The sequence below is a fragment of the Ambystoma mexicanum genome, chromosome 1p, assembly GCF_040938575.1.
Source record: "Ambystoma mexicanum isolate Mex_15411 chromosome 1p, UKY_AmexF1_1, whole genome shotgun sequence".
In the NCBI taxonomy this organism is placed as follows: Eukaryota; Metazoa; Chordata; class Amphibia; order Caudata; family Ambystomatidae; genus Ambystoma; species Ambystoma mexicanum.
The window spans coordinates 177986679-178001878 of record NC_090921.1 but is presented as its reverse complement, the minus strand read 5'-3'; the positions used below and the strand labels follow the sequence as shown (position 1 = coordinate 178001878).

General features: G+C 46.1%; 1 protein-coding gene across 4 annotated transcripts in view; it reads right to left on the bottom strand.

Moving 5' to 3' along the window:
• TNFSF12 (TNF superfamily member 12) overlaps positions 1–15200 on the bottom strand; it is a 503302-nt gene that overhangs the window by 66976 nt on the left and 421126 nt on the right. For all 4 annotated transcript variants that reach the window (XM_069646220.1, XM_069646221.1, XM_069646227.1 and 1 more), the window contains exon 2: positions 13400–13481. In XM_069646220.1, coding sequence (XP_069502321.1) covers positions 13400–13481 — 82 coding nt within the window. The remainder of the gene's footprint in view (positions 1–13399; positions 13482–15200) is intronic.

Genomic DNA, 15200 nt, shown 5'->3' with positions numbered 1-15200 from the left:
CGTACGCACATGTTGTGGAGCATGACACATGCCATGACCATCTTTGCAACCTTCTCATGGCGGTACAGGAGTGCCCCGCCAGACCTGCTGAGGCAGCGGAAACGAGTCTTCAGTAGGCCGAATGCCTGTTCAATGACTACACGGGTACGTGAGTGGGCATGGTTGTAGTCCTCCTCATGCTGGTCCCGTGGGTTCCGGACTGGTGTGAGGAGCCATCTCTTCAGTGGATATCCAGCATCACCTGTATGTGGACGAGAAACGTATGATGTGGAATGCCATTGATACGTACGCACACCCCCCCCCCTTCCTGCCAGGTCATTGCCAATTCACATACCCCACATAATCATGCATGTAATGAGACTCACCGAGTAGCCAGGATCTGTTCCCTGCGTGTCGCTCCATGTAGCGTGGTATTGTAGAGTTCCTCAAGACCATAGAATCATGGGTTGATCCAGGGAATCGGGCACAACAATGTGTAATGATCCTGTTGGAGTCACACACCATTTGTACATTCAGGGAATGAAATTGTTTTCGGTTGCGGTACTGGGCCTCCATGGCATGTGGGACGACCAATTCCACATGGGTGCAGTCGATGGCACCAATGCAACCCGGTATGCCGGCAAGTGCATGGAATCCCACTTTTGTGTTGGTAATTTCCTGCTCCGAGCGTGGTAGAGAGATGTAGTCGTCTGCGTGCTGCAGGAGGGCATCGAGCACTTGCAATAGTGTCCGTGAGAACAGTGGCTGAGAAATGCCATGCAACTGTCCGACTGTGTGCTGGTAGGTGCCTGTGGCCAGGAAGTGGAGTACAGACACCACCTTCAGTAGGGGTGGGATGGCGGTTGGGCTATCTATCATGCTGACAAGGTCAGCCTGTGTCATGTCCACAATGGCGGCTATGGTGTCCCGGTCCAGACGGTAGAGGGTGTGGATCTGCTCATCAGTGAGGTTGAACGGATGTGCTCGGAGGCGTGGGATTGCGGGCTGCCTGCGTGGTGGTAGTGGCTGTGCTGGTGGGCCTTGCTGGCCCTGCCTTGGCCTCCTCCTCCTCCTGCGTCTCCTCCGTGCGGCTGGTTGTAGTTGGTGTTCGTCTTCTTCTTGGAGTTGGAGCACTTGCAGTGCTATCAGGTCCACCAGGGCCAACATCGCGAGTCCTGCCGGTAGCATTTCGGTGTGGTTGTGGGAGGAGACTGGCTGTGCAATTTATGTGTTTTCAGGCTGTATGGCCTCCACCTGTGGTGATTAATTCCACCTGTGCAAACTGCTCTCCCCTTTGGCCGAGCACGTCCCGCGCACAACGCTGCAATTCGGGGAATGGTATCTTGCTATTGCAATCATGTATTTGTACCCGATGGCCGTGTAAGATTGGTTGATATGTTCATTCTGCTGTGGTCCCATTGTTTCACATACTATCTGTGCAGTCGCGAACAGACTTGTGAAGGGTCAGTGGAACGTAGTACTCGAGTAACGGTGGGCCCTCATGCATCACTGTACCGAGTTGCAACGACGGGCGGGGCGTCCCATTTGTGGGTGAAGGCAGTTGCCATTTTCACACACAGCCGCACTCGATGGAATAATTAGTGATTTCAAACGGCCACAGATGCCTTTTCGACGTGATGTTGCAAATGAGGAATTCGAAGGGCGGCGCTTTCGGTTTCCAGCTAGCGGCGAGGAGATGCCCACAGGTCTGACTGCAAATATAACGTTCTATTGTTCAATGTCCTTGAGACAGGGCCCATGGCGAGGAAGCAATGATTGATATGAATAGTTTGGGATGCGCAATAGCTACGTGGGCGATGAGGCCGGCCGTTCCCAAATACATGTTACTTCACAACACTGGAATTGCGGGCTGGGGCACTGTGGATTTTGCAGGCTGCATAACGCACAGACTCAATGGATGTTTCTAATGTTATGTGAGTAATTATTCAGGCGTTTTGATCCCGGGATGAGGGAATGATGAATGGATGCATGGGCAGGTGATTTGATACAGAGTTTGCCATGTACAGGGCTTCTTGGGATCTATCCGCCTCCCCTACGCTATGTGATGCAGGGCTGCCATAGTGGGACCATCGTCTATCTGGCCTTGTTGAGCCATCCCTGTCTCGACGCGCCCTCAGACACTTGTGTCCATGCACGTTAACATTCCCATCTGATGGATTCTGTTTTGACAGACGCATGCACAGGTACACTCGTTTGTGATGGTGTTTGCACCTCGATTTAGATGTTTATGAGTTGCAAGTGGTTTTGGGGTGGTGATGATCCTTTGGAGTGGGCTAGCATGCATATGGCTGTGGATTTCGTGTGATCATTGAAGTGAGTTGTTGGAATGTAGTTCTGATGGCCATTCTGTTCTTTTTCTTTTCTTTTGGTTGACAGGTATCTCCTCCCCTTTTGCCACTGCCATCTGTATGCCACTCCTGCAGATGGGTTTTACTCCCGACACCTGCTGCTTCGTGTTAATCAGTGGAGCAGCATTACGATCTTATGGGACGATCGCCAATGGCCCACATGCCCTTACGCAGTACTGGTGGCTCGGAGCAACATTTCGGCCTTTCAGCTGGACTAGTGCCTCCCCATTGGGACGGCCCTGCGGTTCTGTGCGCTTCCATGTTGCCTTTTCGTACGTGAATGTGGCTCTGTGTACCATGGGGGAACAGGGCGACACACAAGTAGTGGCTGGTCATTTCATGCGGATGCAGCCCACAATGGTGATTAGTGTTTTGGAGTTCATGGCCTGATGGCTGTATGGGCTTGGTGACTTTGATGTGCATAAAATTTCTATTCTGATTTGGCCCGTGTAGCGTTTTTCTTTGCAAGTGATGTGGCATATGCCTATTTGGGGGGCGATGTATTGTGAGGAGATCTGCATTGGGTTCCAGCTTCGGGGTTTAGTTGCGTGGTACTGTACTGGGCGCGTTTGCCTACTAAGCCCGTGAGGTCAGGGATGGGGGCTGCCAATATGACAGTTTGAATGTTGTCATGCTCAGGGGCGGGGGATTGGGTTTTGTGTAACAGATGCCGGTCAGCCAGGTGGACTGGTGGAATGATGTGATTCTCGGAATATTGCTGGTCACAGGTGCCTGTGTTTGCGTGCGTTTCTTGGTGGGGGACTGTGGTCATGTCCATTGGGATGGCTTCTGTATTCGTGCCATCTGTGCCCTGCAGCTCCCATTGGCCCCTCCTGTGTTTCTTTTGTTCGTTGCCATGCATGGGTGACTTGTACATTTCAATGGTTGCATTGTGACTTCATTGCACCTACGGGGAGTTGTACTTTGTGGGCAGGGAGCGGTGTACAGGCACTCAGTGGGGCCGTTTACGGTTGATTCGCGATGCCGTACTTCTCACCATGGCGGAATGGTACATTACGCCATGCCTGATGGCGTTAGGTACATGTCCGCTAGGGTCGGAATTGGCGTACCCTTGCGCCATGGTGGTGTTTGCGGTTTCGCATGGCGCGCGCGCGCGTGCTTGGTGCAGTTAGCGTTGGCGTTCACTACGGTGTCGCTAATGGCTTCGTACTTTGCGGTGACGGGTCATAGTCGCACCGAGCGCTATTCGATGGCGGTATTGCATTTCCGCCATCGTTTTCCGATTTCCGCAAGGGTCGTAATGAGGGCCAATATGTTTTAAGAAGTGCAGTTGTGACTGCATGTTCTTGGTGACAGTGTTTACTTGGCAGGAGAAGCAGATGTTTGTAGCAACTAGAATCCCTACATTTTCAGCTTTCAGGGATTCAATAAGGGGGTTGCACTGAAGGGGAGTGAGGCACATGTGGAGGGGATGTGAGGGACTGAGTAGGAGCAAAGCTGCTTATTGCGGCTCTGTTAGCAGTAAAACCGAGCTGATTGGCCTGCATCAAGAGCTAGATTATCGTCAGGGATTCTGTGATGCAGTTGTTTGAAGAAGGTTAGTCACTCACTTTAAATAAATAGCTGCATATCACAAAGAGCTGCAATCAGTTGGATACTGAAGTCAACCAGGGGTGAGAGGTTGAAATTGGAATTCGTAGAGCAGGCGCTGAAAGTAGCTTCTGGGTGTCAGGATTTTCCTATGACCAGGAGTTACATACCATGGCTCAGGAGCTATTAAAGTCCAGTCTCATGAATGGAGGCCCAAACGTTGGCGGAACTTGTTTTTTTTTTCAAACTGGGCATGCACCCAAAAATGCACACATTGAACCACTCTTTCGATTGCTTTGTTGCTCTGTCTTATACTCTGTTGCTCTTTCTGTGGAATCCTTTCTCTTGCTAATTTGCTTTACATGTCTTCACTTTTTACATTCTCTTTGAATTGCTTTCCTTTTTATTTCTTTTGCATTCCTTTTCTGTCAATTCTTCCATCTTGTAGCTACTTCTCATGTGGTTTGTGCCTACCTTTGCCGCTACATCATAACTGCCTCTACATCTGTTGCTGCATTCATCTCTGTTACTTTGTCTTTACTGCCACATTTTTATTTCTACTGCCAACTCTTTTTCTGTGATGAGGCCTTGCTTACTCTCACTGCTGCTGCATCAAAATCAGGCACTAACAAATAGTATACCACTATAAATGTGTGTCCAATACATCTGACCATTCAAGATTTACATGTCTTCTGGAAATTTACTGATGCACCTTTTATTCAAATAAAAAAAATACATAGCTAATGTCCATTAGGTATGTTTGTGTTGCACCATTTGGCATGGAGAGCCAAAAGTAGCTCCTGCTTTCTGTCAGTGTCAAGCTAACCGGGCTATTAGGCCCTATTCAGGAGTCAATTTCCAACCCTGAGGGGTTGCATGCAAAGAGCCATTAAAGAGCCAGAGAATAGGGATGACCCTTGAGTGACAATGTGCTAGACAGAAGTGGAGTCGAGCAGGAAACTCAAGAGCTTTACTCTGGATGAGCGATCATTCAGGAAACACTCAGCCCAGGGAACTCTCTCCAGCCCTATTCTCTCTCCACTGGCTCCCGGTTGCTGCTAGGATCAAATCCAAGACCCTCTGCATCATCCACAAAGCTGTCTGGGCCTGGGACCCTGCTACATCCTTCTCCCACTCCCTATGTATCTCCCTGCTAGAGCCCTTCAGTCTGCTAGCTCTAACTCCTTGCAAATCTGTTCCTTCTCTAAGCAAAGAGTGGGAGGGAGGACGTCTCTCCTCTGCAGGTGCCTCCCTCTGGAATGGTCTTCCTGACCTTTTCAGGCTTGAGTCAGTTTTTCTTAAGAACCAGAGGCTCCTCAAGACCTTCTTTTTTTCCTCCTCCTACTCTCTCCCTCTCCCCTGCGAACACCTTCCTCCTCCCTCTATGATGGGCTTCCTGGTTCCTCTCAGTATAACAGGGTCCCAGGCCACCTTCTGCCCAGTCCTCTCATGCCCTTCCCCTCCTATTCTTCCTGTGCTGACCTGCTCTCCGTGGTACTTGACTTTTGGCCTCCTCATAACATCTGCACTTCACCCCTCACCTTTCCCTACCACCTTAGCACTTATGGCTCAGACCTGCACCCCCCTTTTCGCTTGCCCTTCCTGTGTTTGCACTTGCACAATCCAAATGTCACAAGGCATAGTAAGACCGTTACTCTTTCTTTCTCCCACGCTGCCCTCCCCCCACTTGTCTTGTGGTGCCTTGTTACACTACTTGTTGTATAGGAGCCTTACAAATGTCCAATAAATAAATAAATAAATGAATAAATACACCTTTGTATTCAATTTCTCTTTTTCTCTTTTAGGCCCTGTATTCTGATCTTCTCTGGCAACTAGTATTTCTTCAGGATGTCTTGCCAGAACCTTTAAGCTGGATGAGTTTCTCGTATATTGTGTCAAACCTCAGCACACAGTGATCATGCAGATTTCTTTATCTGTTCCGGTGAACGGGTAGCGGTCAAACATTAAGTGAAACTTCCCTTGAGGCCTTCAATTATTCACCAGTATAGTGTCTTTAATATCCAAAACTGGTTTCTAAGCAATCCTTCAAAGACTCTCAGTGCAGTTTCGCTCCTCGTGCTGGGCTGCGCACCTTCAGGCGACAAACCTGTCCGGTGCATGTAAGTGAGCCATGGAAATCCAAATGTCTGCCACCCCAGGAATCATAACCTTTTTGCTTTGCAAACTAGTTAGTTGCCTGCATGCACGAGGTGCACCACCCGGTTGGCCAGAGCTGCTGAAATTACAATATATGATCTGTGTAGCAGGTGTCTGTACTTGCAAATTGGCAGATCATTTCCTTGGCAGAATAGCCTCTTTAGGAGGCGTTGTGCCACTTCTGTCCAATGTTGATGGGCTCAGAGCTGCACATTCCATTTTCCAGTCCCTAGCGCCTTTCTTATGACCTCAATGCATTCATCGCTGGTGGTTGCACACTTGATCTCCTCTACCGACAGGCCTCTGGGGATGTCCTCTATACCCGCCCTTTTTACATGCTGTTCCAAATGCAGTTGTTTCATGTAGGTAGCATGATACAATATCTGGTGGGTTCCCATTACCCGGGCGATACTCATTGGTGAGTTCAAATTCCTGGAGCTGTAATAGCCACTTCTCTATCCTCAAGTGATGGCAGAGCGACGAGCTGGTGAAAATAAAGATGAGAGGTTTGTGGTCTGTCATTACTTTTAGTTGAATGCCATACAGATACAGATGTAAATAGCGGCACCCCCACAACAGAGCAATAGGTTATTTTTCAATTTGGGAGCATCTTGTTTATGGTGGTGTCAGTGTACTGCTTACAAATGCCATTGGGACTTTGTCACCAGTTAATGTGCAATGGGTCAGTACGGTGCCAAGACCATAGGGACGGGTATCAACAATCAGTCTGTTTGTTGTTCGGGGTTAAAGTATGCAATTGTAGTGTCTGCTGCTAGGGTGTCTTTTGTGTTTTGGAATGCTTTGGTCTGCCGCTCCTCGCTCCACACTCAGGGTTCAGTCACCCTGGTTAGTCACAGTTGCGGTTCTGTGATGGAAGCAAGGTTTGGGCTAAACCTACTGCAATAATTAATCATGCCCAGAAAGCTGCTGACTGACCTTTTGGGGGTCTCCCTAGATGCCTTCCTTCTGCAACATATATCTAAAGTACACAAGCATGTCTCAGTGGAATTCACACTTTCTCCGATTGAGAGTGAGGCTCGGTTGTTCAGCCTCTGTAGCACTGCACACAGTTGTTGATGCTGTTCATATTGTTTATGTGTGCATATTAATATGTCATCGTTGACATTACTAACTTTAGGAATGCCTGCAAGGATACCACTGATGATATTCTGGAAATCTTGGGCAGCTGACTAGACTACAAAACTTTGACACTTGTAGTGATGCAGGCCCATCTGTAAAGAGAATGCTGTGATTTTGCGAGAGTTCTTGTGTGAAGGGATATGCTGATACCCTGCTTTAAGATCCAGCTTGAGAAGTGTTTCACCACCTGTATGTCCGATAAAAAGTAATCTAGGGTGAGTGCGAGATGCCTTTCCAGCTTCACTGCTCTGTTAGGTAGGTGCAGGGCGATGCATATGCACACTTGGTCTTTTCTTTTTGGTTTGGCGCGCTACGCTACACAGGCTTTCACGCTACAATATTTACCAAGGATATTTACCCTCCAACTTTCTCGATAATTCCTGGCACAAGATCCCATAAAATAGTTCATCAAATTCTCTTAGAAAATCATCTAGCTCTTCTTCATGGAAACCTGAATGCGAAGTGCCAGAGCTCTAAGTCTTGCAGCTGAGGAGGGCGGCTATGTCTGGCAATGGTATATACAGCTTCCCAAAGACCTTGACTACCTCTTGTTGGAAGGTAGTTCTGGATCTCCCAACTAAAGGGATTGGTTCTTCACCCTCATTTGCATGTGTCTTCACCTTTATAGGTCCCATAGTGGTCTGCGGATTTAAGAGCAGAAATTGGGAGCTACTCATCACGCTAAGAGAGACTCCTGTGCCATTGAGGGCAGTCAGAGGCATCTTCGAGATAAGTATCCTGTATTGAGGCTGGCGATGTCTGACAGGCGTGTCGTAGAGCTGAAATTAGGAAAATCACATGTTCCTGTTCTGAGTCATCAGGCCACTGCTACCTGTTGCAACTTTTGTCTTCTGAGCCCACTGTTTTTGTTGGGGATGGGTAGTTTCCAGAGTGGCAGACATTGACAGAATTATGGATTCTGTCACATTTCAAGCACTGTGCTCCTCAGGCTGGTCAGCGGCCATTATGTGGAAGAGTGCAATCACAGAAGTCATATGTTTTTAGGTGTGGCAGCAGTACTTTATCCTTGTCGGGGTCAATCTTATTTACTCTCTCACTTTGTCCACATCTATTTTCTTCCCACTGCGTGTGCTTCAGCTTACACTACGTTTTGGAACGCTGTCTCCATTGTCTCTGCTCGAACCTCTGTCAGCTGGTGCGAACAGCAAAGCTCGAGTATGCATTTCAGGAAGAGGCCTGACTTGAACAGTATCTGCCTCGTTAACTTTTTGGAGGCCAAACTTGTATTAGTTGTGCATGTACCTTGTCCAGGTGTCACAGTAGCACATGAAAAGCATCGTTGGTTCACTGGAGGCCCGTTGTGCGTGGCAGAGTTGAAATCCTTCAAATTCGAAGGATCTTTTGCTGCACCGTAGGAGTTGTCTGACGGGTTGAGGGTTTTAAAAATGTTGTGTGTGCATTCATGCCTGTGTGAAATAGCATAGCTGTCCTTTTTGCTTTGTTGTTCGTTTCTTTGGTGGGGGTGATTTATAGTTCTGGGCATTCCACCTTGGACACAAGGACGGTGGGACTCCCAAAGTCTCTCATTCTGGTATTGGTATCGATGTGGGCAGAGTCCTCCCTTTGCCCTGACGGAAGTACCTCCTCTTTCTTTGTTGCACTTAAACAAGATAAGTGCAACATTTCTGTGCTAACTGTTTGGTTAATGATGTCTATTGGCAAAATAGCAGCTGTGATACAATTTTCCTCATATATGTGTGTCAAAAGATTGAGCTTTTTATCTGCACATAGGAAGGAGGAGTTCAAATTTATGTTATTGAGTGACTAACCTTCTCAGGCTGCTTCAGGGAGGTTCCTCAGGAGGAACTTGATTAGGGGACTGTGCACAGGGACCCACTCCCTTCCTGAAATCCTTGTTTCCTCCATGTATACAAGTCAGACGTTGAGCTAACAGTGAGATCCCCAAGACCAATCATGAGAGGAAGCTGATGATGAGCAGGGTGCCAGTTGTGCTATGACTGAGGTCCTCCCCCAGTGTTCACTTCAGCATGGAGAGGTGACCCTCCGGTAGCCCTAAGACCGTGGGACACCGGAACTCTTTGCACAATCCACAGAGATGGCACATGCACATGGGACCAATGCCATTTCATGACTGTGAGAATTAATATGATAAGAGTTTTCTGTGCGGTGCACAAGAGTCTCTGCACTTACTAAACGTATTGCTAAAAAAGCTAGCATTCGAAGTTTACAGTTCCCAAGCATACTGATATGGTAGCAGTCCTAAGGTCTAGCAGAAGATCAACGATCAAAAAGTAAGTGATTACCCCCCCCCCCGACCCCACCACTGTCTCCTGTACTTCTTCGCTGACCTGCCAAGCCCCCTCAGCCTGCTAAGTTCAGACATCATGGCACAAAAGCAGGACACAAACAAAAAGTCAAAATAATGGTCTGACAAGAAGGGGTATAAATGTGTGGAGCAAGTCAAATATGAGGGAGAAGGGCACCTATCACGACTGAGACCTTACCCTCAGCTTTAAGAGCATACTGAGATACTCCTAAAGGAAGCAGTGGCTGAATTCCTTAGCCCTATGCAGCATTAGCAGTAGCTAGAAGCCCTAGAATCTCCTTGGTAGCAGAGGGGACAAAATACTCAAAAGATGGGAGCTGGAAACCTTGGCAGAGGACCATGAGTGCTGAATGCCCCAGGACTGGGCTCAATGGAAGGTTGCAGACACTTCTAATCTGGACCTAAGAATGTTGACCTTTGTGATGAAAACCCATAATGAACCAAAGAAGTGAATGGACAGGCATGGAAGACATTCCAGCACAAGCTACCGAGTCTGGCAGGACCTCTACCAAAATTGATGGCTCTTGCGGAGGTGGCAACGATGCTGGTCCTCCAGTGGACCCCCACAGTGCTGGCAAATTAAGCTAGAGGGTGGTTACCTCATTAGCAAATGAATATCTGCAATTTCCTTAGAGCGCATAAGCAGCTTTCAGCTGAAGATTGATTAAAAGATAGAGGGCTTTGTTTCCTTATGAAATGGCCCTGCTACACAGAGCCTTCTCTTCAGTGATGACTTGACTAAAGAGAAGGGCAGATACATTGAAACGTACGTGACTCTGGATAAATTGCAAGCCTCTATCCAAAAGAGTTTCTAGACAAGGGTTTTCAGGAAGTCTTAGAAGTTGATGAAAATGTGGCCAGTCCTCCATTCTTCGAGTCTCTTCCCCCCTTTGCTGCCCAGAGGAGATTCCAGGGCTACCCGGCTCTGCTGCATAGGCCCAATTCCTTCAACCACTGCTTCCTTTATGTAGTCTTTTCCAACTAGGGTTTTTTGGATGAATGGCCGGGCAGGAGCCACTCAAACGGTAGATTTCCGGTTCATGAGGCCCAAAGGAGGTATAGGATATTTGAGATTTTTTACACTTTCGGTTAACATTTGGAATCTTTGGTTGACTGATTTGCTTGATTTGTTGTAGGTTTTTAGCACAAAAACCCTCTTGAGTTGGGTTTCTTTTCCTTGTTGTATTCTTTTTTGCCTGTTAATATGTGTTAAATAAACAGAAGTTGCATTATATACTAAGTTATTTTTTGTTTCTGATCATTGTTATGCATGCAATGTTTATGAATAAAATTGTATATTTTACTATCATTTGTGTGGACTAACAATTGGTTGAATTTTCCTTTGTTAGCAACTTGGTCTACACACAGCACCCAGCTGGATTGTGGGTCATTTCTGTTTTCCTCTGCCAATTGGAAAGTAGGTGTGTTCCCCTCTGTAACTCAGTAACTGCACACCAGTATTTGTTGTTTAGTTTCTATAGGTTGTACCTATTTTTAGGGGTGTTCTATTGGTGTAGCAGTATAATATTATCCCCTAACCTCCCTTTGTGTTATAGTCTACCCAATACTAGGACTATCAAGTTCCTTTACTCCCCATGTGGGGCATAGGCGTCAGAGGCAACAAAGAGGAAGGTGGAAAACAGCCAGCCATAACAGCAGGTGGGAATGTGCAGTCATTTTATCTCCAGTATGAGGTAGAACGGCACTACTCTTGCTAGGCTGACCCCAGCTATCAAGGAATGCTTGGGTCTTGCAGGTGGTTGTGGGTTAAGAGTTAGTGTTTTGGGTGTGGGAAGGTTTACCCATTTTAACAGAACACCCACATTCCACTGTGATGTCTGCGGAAGAGGAGCTCTTCCAGGTCGTGGTGCATCACCAAACTGTTGAAGCCTGTCATAGAAACACACAGCGACAGAGGAATCAGACTGATACTCTATCTGGACGAAATGATCCTCATGTCACAGAGGACTCAAGAGCTAGTGGAACAAGCAAAAGAGATCACTGAGCAAAATGAAGGCTTCATCAAAGTGGGAGAAGTCAGAGTTGTCTGTAGTTCTAAGGCTGGACTTTTTAGGCTTGACTGTAGATGCCGCAATAGGAACACTGGAGATGTCAGCTCAGAAAGCCAAAGTGATAAAGAAAGATGTATGTTCATCGATGAAAAAGACTCTCTCTAAGAGAACTAGCCAAAACTGTAGGTCTTCTACTATCCATGATCCAGACCATATTCCTATGGCCCTTATAATACAGATCTCCACAAAAGCATAAGATGCAACAGAAATTCTTTGCATACCATCAAATGGTGCACTTGGAAAGCAAGGGCCTCAGTCAAGCACTAGATAGAGGATTTCAATGCAGAGGAAGAGGTCCTGGTAGGGACTCTAATCAGCTGAAGACAAGCAGATTGTAGTGATTTAAGTTCAAATTAGTTGGTTTTTGTAAATGTTGATTAAATGAAAATGAACAAAATAAAAGCATAATACTCACCAGTGTCTTGCATAGAATCAAGACTTCCTGCACTATTCTAATCGGATTTATCTTTTGTCTTTAATGATTCCTACTGGAGAATTATTTGTGTTGTCTGTTGAATGATCTCATTGTGATAGACCCTGATATTTAATTCTATGGCGTCATATCCGATGATGTCATGAAACAGGTCTATATGTCATATTTTGCATGCCATAGGGTATTACGTCCTGGCATAGCATTTCATTCCCAGTAAGCTTACAGTTTAACAATACAAATAAGCCTTGCATTCCCAATAAGATCATAGGTTTGACAGTTACAGTAAGGTCCCAATTCGGAGACAACGCTTTACAGATACTAGGCACAAATGGAGTGCCTACAATACCATGAGGTGACAACAGCTTTGTCTTAACCTTCTTTCAGGTTAGTGTTAAGATGGAGGCCACAACATTGTTTTACTAAGTGACTTGCTAGTTTATGCATATGCTGAAAAATGTTGTTCACCCGTTAATTTATTGATGCGGCTCTCAAGAAATGTTAATGTTAATGTTAAAGGTATTTATACCGCGCACCATCACCAACAGAATTGTCGACAGGCTCTCTGGCAGATATGTAAACAAAAAAGGAAGGGTGGGAGTTAGTAGGGTGAAGTGGGAGTATGAAAGTGATAACAGTGGTGTCCTGGTGGCAGTTTCAGTTCGGTGTGCACCGTGTGCTGAGCTTGGGTGTGATTATCAGATCAATGTGGGTCCTCATGTGCTGTTGGTACAAGTTATGTGCTGTTTGTTAGTGGTTGCAGTGTGGTGAAGTACGTGCGGATTGCTGATCAGAGAAGTGGTTGTGTGGACTTTTGAGTGAGAGATGTATTTTGAAAGTTGAGTTTTTGGGTTAGTGGGTTTTTGCCCCTTAGTCTTTGCATTTCTTTGTTACACGTCTCTGATTGTCCTATGGAATTGGTATTGTAGTGTGTCCGTCTAGTTGTTATGTGGGATGGGGTAGCAGGTTTCCATCTGAGCTATTTCTGAGGTTTTTGTGCCGGGTTGAAACACGCATTGTCCCCCGCTCTGGTATTGGTGCTGTATATTTTACATTCATTAGCTCCCTTCCTACCAATTTCCCTGTTGGTGATCCAAAGCTCCATATGTTTGCTCTGTCGACTAAACCTGTGTTGAAATGTCATCCTTAGCCTTGCTCCTGATCTCTCGATATTCATTCAAGAGATGAAACATTTCTTTCAGAGCAACGTTTTTGTCACCCGTCTACAGTTTCCTTCTGTGACAGGAAACGTTTCAGGTTCACTAGGAATCCCGCTGGTAATTAGTATGGACTGAGCTGGCACGATTAGACAATACACAGCCATCCGAGTTACAATAATGAAGATTGCTATTCACAAATCAGGTGGGTAGCGGGAGTGGGTGAAGAGACCTACCTGTCCGCCGCTGCCTGGTCTTGCCCTCCTGCGCAAAGCGGTAAAGGAACCCTTCCCTGTTCCAGCCTGGCCCATAGTGTACCTGGAGAGAGAGAGACAAAATACGAGACCCTGATAAATCCCCTGATCTGGCAACTAGAATAACTGAGTATGCAATCCCAGACACCTCACCTTGTCCCTAGCCAGGTCTAAGTAGTCCAATCAAGACTATTGCATTCAGATATGTGAATTACTGTTTTATCCTATTATAAATGTATGTATCAGCATGCGAAGCAACTAAAATGAAAAGAGGACCAATAAGCTACGTGCGCATGACCTTCTTGACAGGCATCAGCAGGGACGTCATTTGGGGGTCGCCAGAGGTCGCAACTGCGACCTCTGAGGTCTCCCTTGCGACCTCTGTGGTCACCCTTGCGACCTCTAGAAAAAAAAGAAAAAAAGAGAAAAAAAAGGTTGTTTTTTTTTGTAATGTAAGCTCATGGGCTGTGGCCCATGTTCTGGCTCTTTAGTTCTGGAGTGGCTGGCTTTCTTGTTAAAGCCCCTTAAAAAAGAAGAAAAATAAGAACAGGAGTGCCACAAGTCTAACACTTTCAGCACTCACCCTAAATAAGAAAGAAATATAAGAAATAGGAATACCAAATAATGTGTCTTTCTGGAATTCTATTCAATAATTGCTAGACTCATTAAAGGTTTATTTCAGGCACACTTCAAGGTGTGAGTCACTGATTTAGTCTGTTCTTAAACGCCTCAACTCAGCCTTTCATACTTATGAGGTCGATAAATGAGTACCAACACAGGTTGGGTGATATTGGGTGTATATTCTTTCTATATAAAGCACTTAAGCGTAAGTGCTATATAATAACACATCATTATCATTTGGTCATGGACGTCTGCTTGCATTTACAGTAATTTGGTAATATGGGCCTATATACACTGATCTTAACGATACATATGGCGATCCATTCTTATATGAAATGTACATCACATTATAGCGATATCATAATATTTTTTGTAGTGTACAATGCTATGTGATAGCACTCCCTGTTTTGTGAACGGTTGAAAGGTTGCGTTCCATCGCATCCCGCGGTATCACTTCAGGGTGGGGTCAAATGACATCACTTCCTGTGATGTCACCTGGGGGACCAGGGTCGTGTGATGTCACGTCCGCTACCCCTGGCATTTTGGTGAAATGACGTCCTTGGGCATCAGGCCGTATTGCTTGGTCAAAGAAGTCCCTCACTGCCAATTTAAAACATGAGAACAAATACAAAATAAAGCAGTAAGTCACCAGAGACGCTGAGGCTAGAGACGTTCCCTCTCAATAGGTAATGAATGCAGCTCTAGATCACCAAAGATTTGAAGTAATCTGTTAGATTAGGGCCTTGTTTTCCACAAATGTAGACATTGCCTCCTGTCGTTGCTTAGCACTTGATATTTGATGTGGCAAATGCCTAAGTCCAAGGAACAGTGTAAAGCTATGCAGAGGAACAGGTATTCTAGCAGGAACATGTCAAATACAACGAAATATGCACAGAACAGTATGGATTCTGGGGTCTGGTTGAGACCAGACTACAGAAACAAGCCAAGCATTGACATAGTCGACAGATTTTACGGTTGTGTAGGCTTTTTGTGAATATATGAGCGCAAGGTATTTTTGCAGCTAAGACATCTGACCCTCTTCTGCTCTCAGCTGGAGCTGGGCATGGCATCACGGCTATCCCCTGCATCATTCAGCATGCACTCAAGGCATTCCAAACAGTAGAAAAACACACAAAATTGAATACTTCAAATTCCGTACTTA